Raw genomic sequence first — 12723 nt, forward strand, 5'->3', positions numbered from 1 at the left:
ATGCGGTGCTTGGCCCCTCTGCCCAGGGTGGCTTGGGCTACCCTAACACCAAGAGCTGCACAGCATGATGGGTCTTGAAACTTGCTACTTGCAGTCCTTTAGTGTTTCCCTGCCTTGTTCCACCTCCACACTCTCCCAAAAAGTTAGTCCAGCCCTGAAGCGTGCTCCTGCTGGATGATCTCCTTCCTGCAGGCCTGTGGCGGCCAGGACGGGCAATGGGAGCCTCTGCCTGCTCCCACAGCCTGGGCGTCCTGGCTCGTCCCAGGCAGACGCAGAGGCTTAGGTTCGTCTTTGAGACAGTGAGGATCTCTCTAATACTGATGGCTTTATTTTGAGATGCTTTAGGGAGCTGGGCTTCAGACGTCAAGCTCATTCCTATAAACAGCCACAGTTGCTCTTCTTGGGTCGAGTTCAGGACTGTCTCCTGTGGACAGGAAAATTTCCATTCAGTTTTGGTTCTTCTTCTACAGCTACCTCCAGCTGTTACTGCCTGTTTTGATGGATCCCTTTTTAATTTTCTTCTAATTTTTCTTTTTAAGGGCTGTTGGTTAAATGATCTTCATAACCTTGATTTTCATAGGGATATTTAGTTTTCAGCCTAGAGTCTTAGTCTGAAGCAGACAGACTAGATTCTTGGGCTGTTTTGCATGTTGAGTCGCAACTTGTATGTGCAGAACAGTGGGGAAATAATTGTCATAATTTCATGTTTTCATAATTTACATAGTTTTTGCATAGTCATTGTAAAAATATGCATAAAACTTGTAGAGCAAGCAGACTTTGTGTACGCTTCCCTTAGAAGTAGGCAGACCTCCTTTAGTGTGATTAAAAATATAGTTGGTAACTGTAACTGGAAAACAGCAATACCAGTGTACAGACAGATGCATTCTTGTTATTTCATTAGAATTTCTCTAGTCAGAAATAAGTGGGAGGGTTAAGGCCAGGGAAGCGCTAGGTTGTGCAGCTCCTGGATTAACTGGATGCTGTTCTCTTCTTGCTGGTCACCTACAAAGCAGGCCTCGTACACCAGTGACATTATCCAGGAGTCCCAGACACCTTTTTGGCATTTTTGAGATGAGAACGTCTCTGATACTCTTGCAGATGGTCTCTCTGAATTACTATACAGCCTCATAGATGCCATTTTATATATAACTCTTAGCTGGCATCAAGAAACCCTTTTGAGACCTGGTATGTGCTTAAGGAAAACTGCAGGCATATTTCTGCATGCCTCGCATTTACGTCATTACATTAACATACTCTTTTCCTCTGATCTAGTGTAGAAACATCTCTTCCTGCAAATACACAAATACGTATCTGTGCCCCTTCTCCTGAGATCTTTTTTCTGAAACTGTTAACCAATAGTAAAGGCTTTGCAAATACTCTAAATCAAGTATTTTCAGGAAAAAAAATTATGATATTCCCTCCTGACCTTATAAACTTTTAACCTGTGAAAAATTTCTGGCTTTTTGGGAGCATCTTGGCTGATTCTTGAATGATTTGGGACATGTTTTGTTTTGTTTTTCTTTTTTTATATCCACTTCCCATCCCTATTTTTCTTCTTGTCATTTAAAAATTTGGATTCAAGGATTTTTTCTTAATGCATAAACAGCTGTTCTTGTCAAATAGTGAACAAAATGTTTTTTACCCCTTTGTCTGAATATTAGTGTAGCTTTTTATCCAAAATATAAAGCAATGGCCAAGTTTTGATGTCTCTGTGGCTAACAGTGCATTAAAATAGTGGAATCAGTACTCGCTTTTATGTTTTTCAAAAGACTGGATAACAGGAAATATCCTGTAATCTTTTATACATTTAATTTGAATTGCTTTTATATCATGAGGTGCCTAGTCAAAGAGAAGAGGAAAATTGAAATGAATGGAGGGAATGGAGTAAAGAACATAAGGCCTGTGATGTTTCCTATTTTTTGCCTGCGAGCTGCTCCCAGAAACGTTATGAACTGCAGGAGGAGGATGTTTATCTCGCCCCTCTCACAAATGCCATTGTCATATAAGCAAAAGTAAAAGTACAAAGTGAACTCCTGTAACGTGCGTTAAGATTTTGGTTTTACCGGGTGTTTGTGGTAATAAGAGCTGGCCACTGTGAGCAAAGTATCTTTTAAGGGGGGAAGAGAAGACAAGGGACAGTATTTCAATACTGCTTCTCAAGGCAGACATTACAATAAACGCATGTTTGAGTTTAAGCAGTGTTTGGAGTGTGGGATAGGAGAGACTGTTTTCATTCTCCAAGAGGCTTCTTTTCCATATTAGTATGTTAAACCGTGGGAGAGAGGGCACAAATGGGGAGAAATAAGCTTGCAGTTGTCTCGGTGTGCATGTAAACGAGGAGCTACCTTTGCAGGGAGGTTCAATTAATTGTTTACTTTTTATTTTGGAAGAGGGGGCTGGCTACATATTTACATTTATGTTGTGGCAGGTCTTGGACAGCTTCAGAAATGCGAGGCAGGGAAGGAGAGTGCAAGGAGGGGGTCCGCACCCGAGTGTGCGGGACAGGGTGGGAAACGGGGTGACATATTCCCAGGGCTCTCCTTCCCCAGCAGCACCAAAGTTTTGTGGGGCCTCCCTCGCCCTCTCCCACAGGGCAGCGCGGCTCCGGCACCACCTGTTTTTGCCCCTCGGGTGCCGTGTGTCGGTGCCTCAGCAGTGATACGCACGTTACTGCGGGAGCCAGCGCTTACATTTTCGTACAATAGATGGGAACATGCTCCTCCTGTTTGAATAAATATGGTACAGAGAAAACTAATGGGAGCGAATTTCTCATGTTAAATTTCTGTCGTTTTGGTCACGATCCAGCCATCATTATTCCCAAGCTATCAGGGAATGAAATGAAATCAGGTTAATGAATTTTGAATCCTACAGCAAATGAGCTGGATGCAGTCTAGTGTTAATAAGCGGCCTAAACGATCCTAATCTGTGCTGTGGTATTAAGGAGGGAGTTTCTTCCCTGCAGTAGGAACATGAGATTTGCTGCACTGAGTGCGATGCAGTGACCCCGTCTGCGGTCCCCTCTCTGCAGTAATGCCCAGCATTGGGCACTCTGGCGAATGGTGGCAATCTCGCAGCTTCAGCAGATACAGGATAACAGATTCTTCGTAGTAGCTTTCATCCTGATCTTTAGGAGTTAAGGTTGCCTTAAATCCCAAACATGAATTTTAATATTCCTTCTGCAAAAGCTAACAGTCTTGAACCTGTCTGTCCCCTTTTAAATCTTCTTAAACTCTTGGTGTCAGCAGTTTCCTTTGATGACAGGTCTGTGCTCTCATTTTCTGTTATTTCATATTCATATTAATGTTATTTCATATTCAATTGAACCAAATGCCCTAAACTGTAGAAGTACTGTGGAGTCTGTGATCTGACTGATGGATAGTCCACTTCTGGCTAATCTGCTTCAATACTGGCTGTGTATCCCCAAAACTGCTATTGGGTCAAACCAGTGAGTTCTATAGCTCAGTATATAGTTGTTATTAGGTGCCTTGCAATGAGGTAGAAGAAACTAAACTATAGTGGAAATATCTGCATATGATACAAGTCTTTTCTTAATATGTGTCAGATACAGATTTTAAATTAGAAGATCCATGTGTATGCAGACAACACAGACACTTGTGTGCATACATACAGCTCTTCAGACATTATGCAGCTAGTCCTCCCTGCACCTGCTGATTTCAGACTCTCGGGTAATTCTTGAACCTGTTTTCTGTTCTTTTCTTTCTTTCTTTCTTTCTTTTTCTTTCTTTCTTTCTTTCTTTCTTTCTTTCTTTCTTTCTTTCTTTCTTTCTTTCTTTCTTTCTTTCTTTCTTTTTCTTTCTTAACTCCTGGTGAGCAATAGTGGGTTGGCTGAACTGAGCTGGCTTTGGATGTTTGTTGAAAGTTATTCATGCTACTCTGGCCTGTGAACCTTTGGGCAGGTGACCATGTGCTATGAAGAGCAGAGCTTAGGTTGCCTGACAAATGTACTTGGTGGCCACAGAGAGTTCAAATTTTAAATGATTGGGTTGGGAATGTTCAGACAACTTTGCTTTTATATCCCTACTTGAATGTTATAAAATTGCTGCCCAAGAGAAGTTTCAGGGGCTGATTCGTAATTGTGTACATAGCTAACTGGTAATATTTTCAGAGTGTAAATTAACATTGTGATATGTTCCAGTAGAATACACTGCACTTCTAGGCATGCAGAATACTGCTGCTTTTGCAGAGAAAAAGATATATGCATTTTATTTTTATTTTTCCCTTTGCTCTTCAGGCTTTGTCCGAGACTGATTCTCCTCCCAGCTGTGCGCTGGAACCCACAATGAAACAGAGTTTTGCTTTCGACAACATGGGCTATGAGGAGAGCTTTGAAACAGCGCCCTCTTCATCTGCTCAAACACACACTGTTGCAGTCAATGTTGAGGGCATGACTTGCCAGTCTTGTGTGCAGTCAATAGAAGGCCGAATTTCCAAGGTGAAAGGTGTTGTGAGCATTAGAGTCTCCCTTGAGCAGAACAATGCTGTAATAAAGTATGTACAGTCGGAAATAAGTACTGAACAGATTTGCCAGGAAATTCAGGATATGGGCTTTGATGCAAACATAGCAGAAGAGAGAGCAACACCGGTGTCCGTAAGTGTGCCATGCTCGCAAGAGGCAGTAATTAAGCTTCGGGTAGAAGGCATGACATGCCAGTCCTGTGTGAGCAGCATCGAGGGGAAGATTAGGAAACTGAATGGCGTGGTAAGAATCAAGGTGTCACTTGGTAACCAGGAAGCAATTATTGCTTACTATCCTTACATCATTCAGCCCGAAGACCTCAAGAGCCATATCAGTAACCTGGGGTATGACTGCACCATTAAGAGTAAATCAGCCCCTTTGAAGCTCGGCATGCTCGATGTAAGACGCCTGCAGAATGCAACCACCAAGACGACACCAGCATGTCAAGACAGCGGCAGGGTGGCCTCGCTGGCTGTCCAGATGAGCAGCACAGCTACAATACAAATAGAAGGCATGCGCTGCAACTCTTGCGTCAGAAACATCGAAGGAAATATAGCGGCTCTTCCAGGCATACAAAGTATTAAAGTGTCTTTGGAGCACAAACATGCTGTTGTACAGTATAGCCCCAATTTAATTACCCTGTCATCTTTGCAGCAAGCTATTGAATCCCTTCCACCTGGAAACTTTAAAGTATGCCTCCTTAGCAATTCAGAAGCAAATAACGGAGCATCTTCGTCACCTGCTTTGCTCTGTGATCTCTTCAGAGAGCAGCTAACAGATAGGATGTGCACAGCTGTTATTAGGATTGACAGAATGACCTGTAATTCTTGTGTACTGTCCATAGAAGGGACGATATCGCAGAGAAAAGGAGTGCAACATATAGCAGTTTCTCTAGCTGAAAGGACTGGCACCATACGTTATGATTCGACTGTAACTAACGGAGAAGAATTAAGAGCTGCCATAGAAGACATGGGGTTTGATGCGTCGGTTCTCACAGGTAATAGTGTTTTTTCTTCCATGAATAGCATTCCAAGCTAGGCCATGAGACTGTCTTCTGCAGAGAGAATTTTAAAACATTGCTTGGTGCTATCTTTTCTAAAAGGGGCTGGTCTCATCTCACTCAGCAAGGGAGAGTGATTTCAGCTGTGTAACACTTTATTTCACCCTCAATAACTACAGTAGTGGGTGGAAGAGTTGGGTTACATTATGAAGCCAGAAGGTTTGGAAGTTGGTATAATGTCTTTTAAATGGCAGATGCCCTTACCCACTGAAGTAGGTTTCCTCTTATGTCTACAAGCTGCCAAAATAGACCTATCAAACCAAATATTTTTAAATTTACATTCTAAAGTCCTAAAAGATACAAACTTAATGCAATACTTTTCATTTAAAACCACTTTTTTTTTCTATCTGAAATCTCTTTCTAATGTCCTAATCTTTCACCTTTATTTCTTGAGTATTTTTACCAGAGACCTAAGTCTTACTTTCAGCAAGATAAATGCCAAGATGCATGTTCACCTTGGTGAGAGAAGGCATTGCTTTTACATGTCAACTGCATCTCAGTTTCTACTTTTGTACTTGTGCTCAATGCTTAAGAAGTTGCTATGGTGCATAATCTCCTCTCGAGCGATTTTCAAAAGCAGAAATATTTATCTGCTTCAACACAGACAGATTTGCTTTGAGATACTGATGTGGTTTACCTGGAATGAATTAGTTCAATCACAGGAGACCAAACACCATTAGCTTTGCTCAGAGGACCAATCCCTCTGAATCTGTAGGGACTGCTATGAAAGAGGAGGAGTGCATAATTATGATTTGTTTGTTTTATAATCTGGGGGTGAGAGCTGTTCATCTGTCTGTGGAAAAGGAAGGGAGCCCAGTATTTAAAATGTTCAGAAGCAACTCTTGCCCCTTTGCACAAACCTTCTGTTCAAGGGAGGGGGTCTGTGAATGTAGCTGGAGCCAGGAGGTTTTTGCTGGATGCAAAGAGCAAAACCGATCACACCGGGCCTGTAGGTGTGGAGGTCTGTATGCTGAGAAGTCCTTTGACTACTCATTCATGTAGTGCTTGCCCCAGAAATTTCTGCCATAAAGAGAAGCCTCTTGAGAAACTTGTTTTTTCCTTGTCTGAGATGAAGTGCTATGAGTCGTACATGGAAGGCTACAAGAACAAAATGCGTGTGAGGCTGGACTATGATCTCTGTGCCGGATAAGGACGGTGACATCACCCTGTCGATGTATTGTTATTGAGTGAAGGTAGCTGTTAAGTCTAGATATTGAAATTGGAGGGAATCATTTGCCATTTGAAACTGGAAAAGCTGTTCTGTAGAGTTAGAGTTAAATGGTGATGCAGTATTACTGGTGTGGGTGTGTTGTTATACACCTGGTAACAGCGTGTATCATTTCTAAGAAGAGTCCGAGATTAACATGTCACCTTTCAAACACCTGAAAGACTTTGCATGATCAATAAATATGTGTCCTGCTTGTTGTTCTGCATCATCCTCATCATCCTATCGCACTGTAGATAGTGTTTGTCCTGTTTATTGTGCGTTTATTCAAGATACCACTACTGGAGAAAATACACATGGGTCTGACACCAGCAGTGCTGCAGTGCAGCCTCAAGCTCCGGAGTCAGTAGCGCCAGAGTCTCCTCGCCAAGGCTGCGGTGCAGATGCTCTTCCAGAGAGGGCTGGCCTTGATGTGCCACAACAGCCCAGCAGAATGACAGCCGAAAAGTGTTTTTTACAAATCACGGGCATGACCTGCGCATCGTGTGTGTCTACCATTGAAAGAAATCTGCAGAAAGAAGAGGGTAATAACGTCAACATTCCTATAATGAGTCTATAAGGGACTACCAGGCAGAAAAGGTATTCTGTGTGGTTCATGGAAGGGGCTGTGTTAGGACATCTTGAGGTTAAGTAGACTAAATATTCTCAGTGCTAATGTAACAACATCCTTTTTTAACTATCCTACTGCATTCATGCTGTCAGTGAGCAGAAAAGTTGATGGGCGTACCTGATGGACTTACTTTCTTCGTAACATTAAGTTGTCACAATATGATCAGAATCCAAATAAGGCTCACGGCAAGAGCCGAGGAATTATTCTCATTTAATTTGCAGGGCCTTGATGCTTTACAGAGCAATCCATCTCCTCCAGAGCTGTTAAGAGCTTTGACACATTTGCAGTGTCAAACTTACCCTTCAGGGCATGTTTGCACAAGCAGGTACGAATAAATGCATGGCCCCGGTGCCTGGGTAATTATATTAGCTCAGGCACAGCAATGCTTATTCGATTAGAAGTCTGAAGGGTGGAACTGCCTTTCCCCTGGCCATAGAGAACATGGAGAGAAGAGCCTCAGCGCTGCCTGTGTCACCTTGCGCTGGCATCCCATTGGAGGGGTTTGCTTATTCATTCCTGTCTCCACTGCCTCCAGTAAAAATCCAAGAAACTATTAGCACTTCCAGAATAATTTTGTTGCCTGTGATTTTTACGCTTTGCTTTTAGATTCTAAATTTAGATTTATGTGTTGCTGTTAAAAGAAAAAAGAAGGAAAAAAGAAAAGGCCTAGCTTTGTGCTGTGGGGCTTGTTTAGGGCTTTCCAGGGTAGAGCTTGTAGAAATCAGTGCAAAGATTGCTTATGAACTTCCTTTTTATTTCGTTAGACCTTAGCAAGACTTGCCTCCTTCCCTGTCTGACCTTTTCTGTTCCCCTTATTGCTAAAGGGAACTGCAGCATGCCTAGATCTTAGTAACAACTTTGCTGTTGTGCCCAGGGAACAACACTAGAAGGAGGCAGAGAGAGATTGGTAGGCGTAAAACATCTCTGTGTTGCTACAGCCCACATTGGCATTCACTTGTAATGGTGTTTTGTTTGGTTTTGCTCTTCCCAAAGGAGCTACCATATCTAACATTTTTGATTGTTGCCACTGCAGGTATTGTTTCAGTGTTGGTAGCACTGATGGCAGGTAAAGCAGAGATAAAATACAAGCCAGAGTTCATACAGCCTCTTGAAATAGCACAGCTGATTCAGAATTTGGGTTTCGAAGCTACTGTCATAGAAGATCATACTGAAACAGAAGGAAGTGTGGAGCTTCTTGTAAGTAATGTGTGTTTGAAATTATATGTTGGATTTGGAGATGTCAGGTTTGGAAGAAGCGTTTTCTTGCAAATGTTTTTGTTTAAGGAGCTGTGGCTTCAGCAGTTCAGTTCCAGCTGCTAACACTGATATTTCTTAATTGCTGTAAAGACAAAATCAATTTGTCTTAGAAGAACATGTCCAAAGGCGCTGAAATAAAAAGTGATAGATATCTGTATAGAATTGACTTTTCTTAGCAAGGAAAAATAAAACAGTACTTTTCTGCAAAGGCACCTTGGTCAACAGTACAGACTCTGAGCACCTGAGAATATGTCATCAAGTACATGATGATAATGCCTTTTTGATGCCACAGGGAAATTTAAGTTGGCAAGATGAAGTTATCCATGTAAAGTTTGATTTAGGCAACGTTAATATAGTTGCTGATATAACTGTTAGCTATACGATTACAGTTAATACTATATACTAGTGCTGCTATATAAATATATGGCTGTGAATATAACTGCTGGTGGCAGAATTGTAAAATAAAAGCAGGTAATTTTATGTTCTCAGCTTTATTTCATTTAAGACAGCCCTGTAAACACTTCATACTGAGGCCTTGGTTCAGTACCAGCAGAGCACAAACAGTCATTAACGTGTTTATAACCTAGTAACAAGAGGAGGCCTTGTCTCGAATTTGTCCACAAATATTGGGTGAATACTGGGTTCATTAAAAAAGCAATAAACTTCCTTGAACACTGAAACCTGCGTCTCTGTGTTCAAGTACTTTTAGCCCTCGGTAAGCTCCTTAGTGTGAGCAAACAGTAACACTGCGGGAGAAAAAAAACAAAGCAAAACCCCAAATACTGGTTCTTTTTCAATATTAATGGTGAAAAGAGGCTGCTGCCAATTCCAGAGACTGCTAACCATACATAAAATCCTGTTTTGTTTAGATTACAGGGATGACTTGTGCTACTTGTGTTCACAATATTGAATCCAGGCTTATGAGAACCAATGGCATATTCTATGCCTCAGTTGCACTTGCTACTTGCAAAGCTCACGTCCAGTTTGATCCTGAAGTTACTGGACCTCGAGATATTATAAAAATAATTGAGGTAGGTTTTAGAACTTTTTTTATAAGAACAGTTTTAAGGTGAAGTTATTAAGAAAATGAAGCAGCTGATATCTGAGAGGTTTTACTGACTGTTGCAGGTAATATATGGTTTTTGCTGTATGCTTTTATGTCTTGCCTCTGTGGTGAAGCTGCCATGCTTCACAGATGAATGTAACCTCCCAGGTTGTTACCCTAAAAACAACGAACCCCCCCTTTCTTACCTATGTCTGGTGAAAGTGTCGTGTTCCCATTGTGGCTGTTGCGTGTGCAGAATCATGTCTCTCTGCAATCCAGTCGCTTCAGTGAAGTGCTGATGTTTCGGAAAAACTACTGCTTTCTCCTGCCACCTAAAGAGACCATAAAAGAAGTCTGGCAACAGCAGGGAACTAAATCCAGTTAGCACCGCAAGTAATACACATCTCTGTACACCCTGACATTTATTCCCGTGTGAATTCAGAGAAGAACTGTCTGAAGCAAAACAACTTGCGATACAGCTCCTAAAGAAAAAATCCCAGCTCACCAGTAACGATGCAGATCGCAAATACTACTGTGACATTATTAGGGCCCAGGTTTTAACAAAATTTTTTGTTCCCTCTCCCTCTGGGAGTGGAGAAAGCTTGTCGTATAAGGCATACACAGAGAATAGTCAGGGGACCAGCAGAGACTGTTCCTTTCATGGTCTGTAATATTACTCAGAAAAAGCACCCAGACAGCAGAATTGATGCAGCAGTAGTGATTAACACGTAAATGATAGACTGTTCAGCCCAACAGAGTAGTTCTGTAAAGTGCGTCTTACCGCAGAAGCATCTCATAATGCAGCTATAAAATTTAAATGTGTTGTGCTTGCAAGAGTGTTTTTTTTTGTTTCTTTTTCTGTAGTAACACTCTGAAGTGTCAGTCAAAATTGGCTTTGCCCAAAATAGGCTACTTTGCCCTGCAGTTTGTTGTTTTGTGGGTTTAAACTGGTTCTGACCATTTTGATTTTCAGCTTTAGGTGTATCTACTCTACTGTAGTGTTAAGGAGATGCTAGAAAGGTTGACTAGTCCAGGGGCTTGTATACATTTTTACCTTCCTTTACGATATTTCCCTTCTCTTGAACTTACTTCAGTGGAGATCAAAGGGCATAAAATTCCCTTGGGAAGAAGGACAGCAGAATTCCAGCTGTCAGTGTGAGCTGTCTATGCTTAAAAAAACAGGATACTTGCTGCATTATAATTGCGTCCATGCACAGATAGCAGAAATCCTTTACAGTCCACATTTTGAGTTCTCTTCCATCATTATCAGTACTGTCTGGAATATCCTGTCATGTTGGCAGGATCTAAAAATAAATAAGAAGTTGGCATTTATTAAATAAGGAAGGGTGTCCTTTTCTGACATTTCTATTAATTTCTTCTAAAATTAGTGTCATTTAAGTATAAGTAATACTGTCAGTTTAATAAAAACTAACTCTTCTCCCCTCTCCCCCTTTTTTAATAAAAAGGAAATTGGCTTTCATGCTTCCTTGGCTAGAAGAGTTCCTAATGCACATAACTTGGATCATAAAAAGGAAATACAGCAGTAAGTATTTCTCTTTCTTTCTCTCACTGATGATCTTGTCTAGATCATCTCCTACAACTCACCCCCCCTCACTTTCCCCAGTTAATTTAACTTGTGTAAAGCATATTTAATTTTGTGATTTGCTGTTTGGTGCAAATACTTTTATGTCCATTTTCATTAGTTTCAGTTTAGATAGAGGTCTGTGGTATTTAAGCATATAGGGGGCACTGCAATTGTCCTGGAGTGAAGTGCTGGATCTTTCTGAAGTATCCCAACCTCTGTATTAGTACGGTACTAATACCTCCAGCTCTGTACTGCAAGCACAGTGTTCGGCCTGGGAACTGCTGGGGTGTACTACTACTGGCAATTTACAGCTTCTACTTTTCAGGTGGAGGAAATCTTTCTTGTGCAGCCTAGTGTTTGGTATCCCTGTCTTAATCCTAATGATTTATATGCTAATACCTGATGGCGAGCACCACGGATCTATGGTGCTGGAACAGAATCTCATTCCTGGATTATCTGTTTTAAATCTTCTCTTCTTTGTCCTGTGCACTTTTGTTCAGGTATGTCCACACTATTTCCTAGATATTTGCTTTCTTTTCATCTCCCGTTTATGTAATCTGATGTGGAAAGACTTAGGAGACTAGAAAGCTTTAGTGGATTATGCCTGGCCTCTTGTCTGTACAACCTACACAGAATGAGGTGGCACTCTCCTATAAATTATTGATTATGTAAGTGCTCACAATACTCACTTGTGCCAAAGTTGTGTCAGTGACATTTCCAAATGGGGAACATAACGTTAGAACAATTAAAAAACCTGATCAGCTGCAAACTAGCTGGGTAACTGTAGGCATATCCCTTAAACCTCTATACTTTCCTTTTTTTTCTATTGTGTGAGAAAAAGGTGACAATATTTAGCTTGTGGAGTTGTTTTGAGAACAAGGAAGGGCGAGTGAGAGGATGACAAGGGAATCAGTCTCCTAGTAGACAACTCCACTGAAGTTATAGCAATATAAAAACAGCACAGGACAAGAATCCCTTCCCTTATCTACAACATGTTTATAATTCTGCTATAGGCAGTATGATGTATTCCCTGCTTTCCGTTGCTGTGATTTTAATAAGAGTCTCTACGTGCTTACACCAACAGTTTCTCGGCGGATGGTACTTCTACGTACAAGCTTACAAATCACTGAAGCACAGGACAGCCAATATGGACGTGCTCATTGTGCTGGCCACGACTATTGCTTATGTATATTCATGTGTGATCCTGATGGTAGCGATAGCTGAAAAGGCAGAAAAAAGTCCTATCACTTTCTTTGACACACCTCCAATGCTGTTTGTATTCATTGCCCTCGGGAGATGGCTGGAACACATAGCAAAGGTAACTCATCTACACACTAAATATTGTGTATTTCCGATGAGAATAGAATAAAGCTATTTAGATGAATTTTTAGTCAAACGTTTCTGATGTGAGTAATAGCCTATATTATGGTCATTTAGAGCTCACAGATCATTGTTTTAACTAGA

General features: G+C 41.3%; 1 protein-coding gene across 1 annotated transcript in view; it reads left to right on the top strand.

The window, feature by feature from the left end:
* The window catches only part of ATP7B (ATPase copper transporting beta), a 29610-nt gene that overhangs the window by 2593 nt on the left and 14294 nt on the right, over positions 1-12723 (top strand). The window contains exons 2-8 of the mRNA XM_067289669.1: positions 4253-5474; positions 6999-7286; positions 8406-8569; positions 9499-9660; positions 11141-11217; positions 11585-11759; positions 12344-12577. Of these exons, the coding sequence (XP_067145770.1) occupies positions 4253-5474; positions 6999-7286; positions 8406-8569; positions 9499-9660; positions 11141-11217; positions 11585-11759; positions 12344-12577 (2322 nt within the window). The remainder of the gene's footprint in view (positions 1-4252; positions 5475-6998; positions 7287-8405; positions 8570-9498; positions 9661-11140; positions 11218-11584; positions 11760-12343; positions 12578-12723) is intronic.

Source organism: Apteryx mantelli, chromosome 1 (assembly GCF_036417845.1).
Source record: "Apteryx mantelli isolate bAptMan1 chromosome 1, bAptMan1.hap1, whole genome shotgun sequence".
Lineage (NCBI taxonomy): Eukaryota > Metazoa > Chordata > Aves > Apterygiformes > Apterygidae > Apteryx > Apteryx mantelli.